Source organism: Lonchura striata, chromosome 4, assembly GCF_050655825.1.
Source record: "Lonchura striata isolate lonStrDom1 chromosome 4, ASM5065582v1, whole genome shotgun sequence".
Classification (NCBI taxonomy): domain Eukaryota; kingdom Metazoa; phylum Chordata; class Aves; order Passeriformes; family Estrildidae; genus Lonchura; species Lonchura striata.
The window spans coordinates 13,314,841-13,323,894 of NC_140706.1; the positions used below are offsets into that span (position 1 = coordinate 13,314,841).

Genomic DNA, 9,054 nt, shown 5'->3' on the forward strand with positions numbered 1-9,054 from the left:
CACTGTTTTAATACAAAATATTTTGCCTTCTGAGAGGGAAAGTAGAATCAGGTTAATAAACACTTGGATTTTTGAACTTTAATCTATATACAGCCAGTAAATTTGATTTTGGTAAGTAAAACATACATACCAAAATTAGGTTTTTGTTTCTTCAATCTCCCTTATAATAATCTGAGCTTTTATTGAATATTTCTACATTTAATCCCACTGTACAGAAAAGCTATACATAACAGCTGCCATATTGGACAGGTACTTCCACATTGAAGTCAGCAGGATTTTTACCTTAATTGGAATGTTATGCCACACAATTTTTTTCTGAGAAAGCACAGGCTTTGTAACAATCAAATGGATCATCTAATCAATCATTACTATTAGAAACAATTTTCAATTTTAAAAACTATGTTAATGGCTTAATCACTGAACACGGCCCTGAAGATACAGTACACATATTCACAATACTCTTAATATTCATAGAAATTTTATAAAGACCAGACCTAAGGTTAATCTGCCAGCAAAATTGACTAGTTTTGAATTTGTCCACGTGAAGTCCATGTGAATAAAAAGAAAGCCCCGGTAATATAATTGGTTTCAAGGTTTTGTTTGCCAGAAATATGCTGATGTGCCTTTGTATCTCGTTATGCAGAAATCAGCTACAGAACTGAAACGATGTATTTTACCATTTTATAAGTTTGTTTACCTTTTACTTAGTTTGTCTTGCAAATACGCTTATTACTTCCAGTTACCAGCCGCAGTCTCGAGTGCTGCAGGATTCCCGTGGCTCTGGAAACCTCCCAGAGCTTTGCAATTCCCAGTCACAGGGTATTCCGAGTTGGGAGGGACCCGGATCATGGAATCCAACCCCGAGTGCACGGCCCCTACGGGATCGAACCGAGCCTGGTGGTGTTAGCACCATTCTCCAGTCATTTTTAACCTACACCACTGGTCTGTGTCACCAAAACTGGTATTTCCCTAACAACCGCCCTAGAGAACACCTAACCAGATGAGGAAAACATTTCTATGCACAGTTTTTATTTATTTATTTTTTTTCTGAATCATTTCGGCACCACAGCCTTCACTCACTGCAGCACCCGGCTGTACCGGGCAGTGCTCCCTCGCTCGGGGGGCTCAGCGCGATTCCCGAAGCGCTTCCCGGCTCCCGCACCCGCGGGGTCGCGGCCGCCGCTCCCCTCACGCCGGGCCGGCCGCCGCCGCTCCCCTCGCGCCGGGCCGGCCGCCGCCGCTCCCCTCGCGCCGGGCCGGCCGCCGCCGCTCCCCTCGCGCCGGGCCGGCGGCCGCCGCTCCCCTCACGCCGGGGCGGCCGCCGCCGCTCCCCTCACGCCGGGGCGGTCGCGGCCGCCGCGCTCCCGCCCCGCCGCGTCACTGCCGGAGCGGCCCAACATGGAGCCGGGCGGCGGCGGGGACGCGCTCCCGAGGCTGCGGCGCCCGGGGCGGCGCGGGCCGGAGCCCCGGGACCCGCGGCAGCCGCAGCCGCCTGCCCGGGGCGGCGGGACGGCCGGTGGGTGGTGCTGGGGCGCGGGGAGCGGGGCCGGGCCCCGCCGCGGGCAGCGGGGCCGCGTCGGGTCGAGCGGCGCGGAGCGCGGCCCCGCTGCCCTCAGGTGTGCCTCTGACTGCGGGCTGGGCGGGGAGATGGCGGGGGCCTGTAGCCGCGGATGAAGTGCTCGGATGCTCTCCCGTAGGATGAGGAGGAATCTGGAAATGAAAAGTAAAGCTGCCCGTGAGCTCCAGCAGAGCTGTGGGTACGCTCGGCTGGTGGCGGTGCGTGTGGAGGAATCGGCACGTGTGACACTGCTGCGCACAGGCCGCCGGGAGCTCCTAGTGATAAACTTCAGAGTGTGAGACATCAAAACCACCTCTAACACCTTCTTTGACAGTGTGCAAAAATCCTGTCTTACTGGTTACTGTCGTGCACAAAAATGGCTTTCTCATCTGCTGCTCTGGTGTCTCGCTCTCTCCAAAACAGTACGGGGTAATGTGGGGAAAAAGAGAAGGCAGTTTCCTGCACAATGATGGTATAGTTTACCTGTTGAAAGTTTGCAATGTAAGTCAAGCTAGGTCCATAAACTGCAGTGAATTATCTGCAGTTGAGAACAAAGAAATTATTTATGCCTGCAATCGTTTTGCAAATGCTAAAATCCGTAAACAAGGGTACTAATAAATTAGTAATTGGAAGTAACAACCTGAAATTCTATATACTAGATTAATGAAAATGGTTCAATAAACCAGGGGTTTTTAATTAGTTAAACAACCCTTACAAAATCTAGTCAGCTGTTTCCTAAAGAGATAAACAGATATAGTATTGTGCTGATTGTTACTGCTTTTAATCCTTTTATCAAAAAATACCTTGCTTAGTCTGATTAATTTCAGTAAATGTTCAGAGCTTTTTAGAATATTTGTAGCACAAAGTGTATTATGATGAGTACAATAATCTCCCAAGGTAAATGAATTAAAAAGATAAAGCACCATGCTTTATGTAACTATGATCATACTTCATTTAATGACTGGCTTTAGTGCTATAATTATGTTCTTATTTACAGAAGAGTCTACAGCTGTAGAAAAGACGATGAGGCCTCTGAAAAGACTGAATATTCATTCTGCATTCTGGATTTTGACATCAATAGCTGTGACATACTACTTTGATTTTTTAAAAAATATTAAAGAAACTATGCAAGCAGATAGGTAAGGTATCTTTTCTTACAAAAAGGTGTGTTTTAGTCTTGTAATCATACTCAGTTTCTTACATCTGGTCACTATATTTTAAATCGTGGATGAACAAGATCTGCTGTAGGAATAGAGAAATCTGGGACTTTTCAGCCTGGAGAAGAGAAGGCTCAGAGCTATTTTGTCAATGCATGTAAATTCCTGAAGGGAGGGTGCAAAGAAGACAGAGCCAGGCTCTTTCCAGGGGTGTCCAGGACAGGACCAGAGGCAGTGGGCACAAACTGAAATGGAGGATCTCTGAAGATCAGAAACGCTTTTTTACTGTGAAGGTGCTGAGCACTGAACAGGTTGCCCAGGTAGGTTGTGGAGTCTCCATCCTTGGAAATACTCAAAAGCCATCTGGACATGATTCTAGGCAACTTGCAGTAGCTGAGCTTGCTTGAGCAGGGAGATGGGACCAGATGACCACCTAAGCTGATATTATTGAACTAATTTTAAAGTAAATACAATGCTTAAAAATTGCTACAATTGATTTTTTTTTTCTCTATAAACTCTACTGAGCCATCTTTGTGCTTGTAAAGTTTGCTCTGATACCAGACATTTTAGTACTGTACCTTCAAGTTTTCATTTAAGTCTAAGAAATAGCTGCCTGTTTTGTTGGAACTATTAAGGTTTTGATTTTATTTTTTTATAATGAACCCCCTGGAATTAATTCTTAAAGGTCAAAGGGAAGTTAATTTCTCTAGAAGATCTGTAGATGATTTTGAGTAGGTCAGCAAAATATTAGTGAAATAATTTCTGTGAAGTAATCTTTATTTCTAGTTTCTTCCTTTTCTATTAAATTATTTTCAATGGGATTGATGTATATTAAATGTTTTTAGATAGCTTCAGCTGGAAATGCTTTTAAAAAACATTGCTGTTGTCATTGTTATATCAGTATGGGGAAGCTGCATGGGCTCTGTGCTGGGAGGTTCTCTGGAGCTGCTCTCCCAGGCTGGTTATACCCTTCCTACACCTGACTGTGAAAGCAAAGCCAGTGACTCCAAGGTGTAATCAGAATTTGGGATCAGGAGCATGTCTTCTTGCACTGCTTGTCTAGGCCATGGCAACAGTTCTCTTAGAATTCTCCATTGGTAGTAACAAGATTTCAAAGTAGTGCACTATGTTTGCTGTACCATTCCAGAGCACATGTCACCTGAGTAGGAAGATCCTTGATTGCCCTTTGTAATTTTGTAATAAAGTCATAGTGAGAATTAATTTTTCAAAATTTTATTTATTAATACACGTACAGATTTTATTAAAGTCCATCTTCCTCCCAAGTTGTCTTTTCTGAACTAGTCTTGAAGTGTATCCTCAAAGAGGTTGAGTTTAAAATTCTGGATTTCTCCATGGTTTTATTCAGCAGTTACAAAGAAAAATCTTCATGCTTCTTGTTGGTTACATTTGAGAGTTCCCCAACTGAAACTGTATTAAAGCTTTCTGCAGCATTTCTGTTGCACAAAGATCACCAGTTTAATGTATAGTGAAAAGCACAGTTTCAGTAGAGCCTATTTTATTTCATTAATGACAAAGTGGTTTTGATGTGGTAGTATAGTAGATTCCTGACAAGATCTGTCACATTGAATTTCCAAAATATTTGAGGGGACAATATATGAAGGGGATGTTTCACTGCAAAATTAAACTCAGCTGTTTATATTAGCCAGCTTTTAAGGGCTAAAAGTGTTTTGTAAAATTAATTTAAGGTAAAACCTACAGGAACTCTAGGCCACAATCTGTGTTTTTAACAGATATTGCCTGTTCTGTTTGCCAACTCAAGTGAAGATTACTGTACAAACTGCAGTGTGATTGTGCTAAACATGGTTTAATGTGCTTTTCTTCCTGCAGCTGGTGGCTTTCCTGTGGCACTTGTTTATTGGCTACATGTTTATCTGTTGCCTTTTACTGCATACTGTATCTAGAGTGGTATTGTGGAATTCAGGACTATGATGAACAGTACCCTGCACTGATTCCTATCACAACAGCTACCTTTATAGCAGCAGCAATTTGGTGAGTTCAAACACTGTGTGCAAACTTCTGCTAAACCTGTGCAAGTCTGTGTGTTAATGGGCTCATTTTATAAGAAGCATAATTTCTTATAAATTATAAGAAATTCTCTATGTAATTCTACTATGTGTATTGGTGACAATACCAGTTCTATGTAGCATAATTTCTTGTACTTTCAACTTTCATCCACAAAGCAAGAGTTGCAACAGTTGAAACTATATTGTGCACTTGGAGGTGTACTGAATCTTTTCTGTCTTGAAAATTTAGGAGAAAACTGAAGTTATCTTTGTTAGTATAAATTTCTCACCTCTGGCAACTACTTGTGCAGTGCACAAATTAAGACAAAGGTGCAGTCTGTCTGAGAATTCAGTTCAATCAGTTTCCATCAGAGTTCTTCATTATCAAACAATCTATAAGTAGCAGACATACAGAAAATGTTAGACTTCTGACTACTGCCATATGAACTTTAAAGGTTTATATTTTGTCTGAGAATGATTCTTTTAGCAAGAGTGGTTTTACTTATGAGGTTATATGAATCAGAACATTGTGTCAGTTAATTTATTTGCTTTCTGCATGAAAATTGATTTCCTCTTTTTTAGTTGTTGTATCAGAGTACCAGACAGTATTTGTTGCAATGATGAAAAAAAAAGAAGATTGAAGAAAAGAAAGGTTCCCTGTGGTTTATAATTAGTCAAATCTGTAATTCTTGTAAGACAGTTGTAAAGTAAGTTGGTTTTCCCCTCTCTCTTCAGTTAACTGAAATCTGTCTGGAGCAAAGCTCAGATTAAAGCTTCTCTCAGCTGCCATGTATGCCCATGGAAAAATCAAAGAGTAGGTAATTTTCAGGGGCTTCAGATAGAGATTTTCTGAAAGTAAAAGGTACCTTTACCCTTTACCCTTTATGTGTTTTGTTTTCAGAAACAAAGAAATATATTTCCAGGTTAAGTAATTTAAATCTTATTTCTTCTTTTGACATGTTTCCTTTGTATGCCTGGTGTTTCTGTAACATGACAACTGAACTTACCAAATACTTTCTGCTTTTATTCCCAGCTTCAATGTTGCCTTGTGGCCAGTCTGGTCATTTTTCACACCTGTGTTGCTCTTCATTCAGTTCATGGGTGTTGTGATGCTTGTGTCACTCCTGGGATAAGCCCTTCAGGTAAATAATTGAATTTTTTAAACACATAGAAGTATTTGGTCTTGTTGTGGGAACTGCTTTGTTAGACATTGAAGGATTGGGAGGCTGTTTAGGGGTCCCTTCTCTATGTTTTGTGGACATTCTTCAAATTATGACATTTTGTGGCGTATAGAGTAACCAGAGAACATGCAGTTATCCAAAGGGGAAGAATATCCTTACCACTTCTCTAAAATTCCATTCTAGACATTGAAAAGAAACATTAGTGAGAATGGATGGTTTGGGGATGTATAGGCCAAAACCTTGCAGCTTTTACCTAGACTGGGAGAACTTCTTAGTAAAGCTGTTTGACCTGATAGTAAAAGGGAGAGGATATCAACATCCATGGACAAAAGCCTTCTCCATTTTTTAAAATTAGAAATCTTTGTCATGTCTTTGTCTTCAAGTGTGCTGTTTTCATTTTCTGTGATGCACAGCCCAGATCAACCTGCTGTGTGGAAAATTGCCAGATATGAGAAGTTCTTTGTTCTTTCTAAAAAGAACTTTCAAAGGCCAACCCATCTGTTTTGTTGACTTGAAAAATGCATTCTCAATAACTGCCACATCTTTTGTTAGGATATACTTATCAAACAAATCCAGTGAAATGTAAATAGCTAAGGAAGACACCAAGTACAGCTCAGTAAGTAGGATAAAGGATGTGCCCCGTGTCACAAATGTCTCATATCATCCAGGGAAGCTATTCCTTCAGCAGGTCTTTTTTGTTGTACTTCTCAAGGGAATGAGGAGGAAGCCTGTTTGACTTTGCTTGCCACCACAAATCCTTTCTAGTGAGAGATCCCTCAGCATTTTTGGGAGTGCAGCATAAAGAAGACTGTGCTGGATTGCTGGATTTAGAGTGTAGCCTCTTGAATTGATGAAGTTGTAGGCAAAATGTGTTTAATGTCTGGGATGGTGAAACCCAGATTTTATTTTTTTTAATAACAAACTGAACCACTGTTGCATTTTCCCTGCTATTTTTGAGATGTCAAGAAACATGATTTTAAAGGAGATAATTAACTTCTACTCTGACAAAACTCAGACTTCTGAAAAATACAATGCTTAATTCAGAATCTCTTTACTGTGGCAACATGAGTCACACTTGCTGATATGGACGTATCCATGTTTGTTGGTTCGGTCATTAGTGGTGTTCTGTCTCTGCACTTGAAGTATGTGGGGAAATTCTGCATTAGATTAAATAATTATTGGCCTAATAATTAGGGACAAGTTATTACTTGGTGTTCCAAAATCATTAATTAATTTAGTACATGATACAGCTTGTGTAGTGTATAGAACATTCAAAGATTTTTGTTAAATTTGGTTTTTCTTTCGTTTCTTTCAGCTTAATGTGTGGAGGATTCAAGTAACTGTAATCCTGCAAAGTGTATGTCACTTTTGTTACATTCCAGTACTTCTGTTGTTTCTAGTACTGCCTGTTTGCTCTAATACAGTAATTCTTAATCTACTTGATATATAAATCAATGGACATAACCATAGGAATAAGCAACTGATTAGTCAATAACTGGAAGATAAATGTTTTACATCTCTTAGTAACACGAAGCCTTCCATTTTGTAAAGTTTTGTAAAGCTTTTATTTATATTTGAGTATTAAGCTCAAGGGTAGTAAGTAATAGCACCACAGAATAGTTAGTGTTGAAGAGGACCTTTAAATATTATCTCTGGAGGCCTCAGAAGTCACCTACTCAAACTTCCTGTTCAAATCATGTTGTTTGATTTGGAAGTAAGTGATACTTAAATGTTGTGGGGTTTTAATACTATATTTTTTCCATTTGAATTGACAGGTAAAATACTGATATCTGGAACCTGTGTTTGTACTTGTAAACTTACTTACAGGAGACATTTCTTGATCTCTTAAATTTCTATATGTGTTACCATGTAGGAAATACTTTATTATCTAATGTCTTGAATTCAGATCTGCTAGTGTTTAAAAAAAAGTATGAAAAGGGGTAAGGGAGACTGGTTGACATTTGGCAGTGCCATCAGTTAAATAAATAAATTCTACTTGAGTTCATACAGTTTGTCCACAGCCAAAGGTGGATGATCAAGCTGTGAATAACCATTAATACAATTAACAATATTAAGACTACACAAGAAATTTGGAGCACACATTAATTTCCTTTGATATATGCACTGTTTTTCAATATTCAGGTTGTTTTTTTTTTCTGTACATCAAATTTTCATTCGTAGCAGTGCCTGTTAATGAAGTTGCCATTTTCCTTACTCAGCAATGAAGAGGCTGATATTAACTTAAAAGCTATTAGTTATATTCAGTTGGGAAAATAAAATAGCATTTTATTTTTATTAAGTGTCTGTTCATGTTGATTGAGATACTTAACTGTTTGAAGACCTGGGAACCATCTGGTTGCTAGACCACTTTATGTAAATCCTTGTGTAAATATTTTTCCATGAATGCCTTTTGGCAAATAGAAGAATGTTGAAATTGGGTATTGAAACCTGCTAATATCTACTCCTTGTGAGTGTTGCTTAAAGTCTGGACTGTCAAAGGGTACTGTGTTCTTCATTCTGACTTCCAAATTCACACCATTGCTGAACACATGGAATGTTTAGTAATGACAGAGATACACATTGTCTTTGGTTGTTGCTGTTCTATTAATGAAAAAGGTTGCGACCTAATAGTATCTAATACAAAGGATCAGACAAACCAAAATAAAGTGCATTCAGCACTATTTGAAGTAGTTTGTAGGGTAAGTTAACAGCTTGATTTGTTTAAATGTAATATTTAAGTTAGCCAAAACCAGTTATGCTTCACATCTTTAAAGTGCAAGTTGCTTATCTTCAGGTCTTCACTTTTTAAAAGATTTTAACAATTTTATATCTGCATACACAGGTACATTTGAGTAACTTTATTATAATATTTAAAATGCAGTATTGCTCAGGGATGACTATTATAGCTGTATTTTTATTTGTCAGCTATATAAATGCTCTAAGTGTTTTAAGTTGCCTTGTGATCTGAATTAAAATTACTATTTGCTACATGATTTTTAAAATTCATTCTTCTGAACATCTTAATAAACTTTGTACAAAAGTGACCAGTAGTTGTTCAATATTTAATTGTTTAACCATCTAATTGCACTTCTTGGAGACTTCTACCCCATCTCATTGCTTTTTCTAATAAAATA

The 9,054-nt window shown here is 39.1% G+C and overlaps 1 protein-coding gene across 1 annotated transcript; it reads left to right on the plus strand.

Moving 5' to 3' along the window:
- Positions 1-1,382: 1,382 nt before the first annotated feature.
- On the plus strand, positions 1,383-8,964 carry TMEM128 (transmembrane protein 128). Its single transcript, XM_021554383.4, has 5 exons — positions 1,383-1,516; positions 2,556-2,697; positions 4,564-4,725; positions 5,773-5,881; positions 7,236-8,964. The coding sequence occupies exons 1-4, from the start codon at positions 1,399-1,401 to the stop codon at positions 5,870-5,872; spliced, it is 522 nt and encodes a 173-aa protein (XP_021410058.2). The 5' UTR covers positions 1,383-1,398; the 3' UTR covers positions 5,873-5,881; positions 7,236-8,964.
- The last annotated feature ends 90 nt before the right edge of the window (positions 8,965-9,054 follow it).

Coding starts and splice junctions, on each gene's coding strand:
- TMEM128 (XM_021554383.4), top strand. CDS start 1,399: ATGGAGCCGGGCGGCGGCGGGGACGCGCTCCCGAGGCTGCGGCGCCCG. Junction 1,517..2,555: donor CCGGGGCGGCGGGACGGCCG/GTGGGTGGTGCT, acceptor TCTTATTTACAG/AAGAGTCTACAGCTGTAGAA. Junction 2,698..4,563: donor GAAACTATGCAAGCAGATAG/GTAAGGTATCTT, acceptor TTCTTCCTGCAG/CTGGTGGCTTTCCTGTGGCA.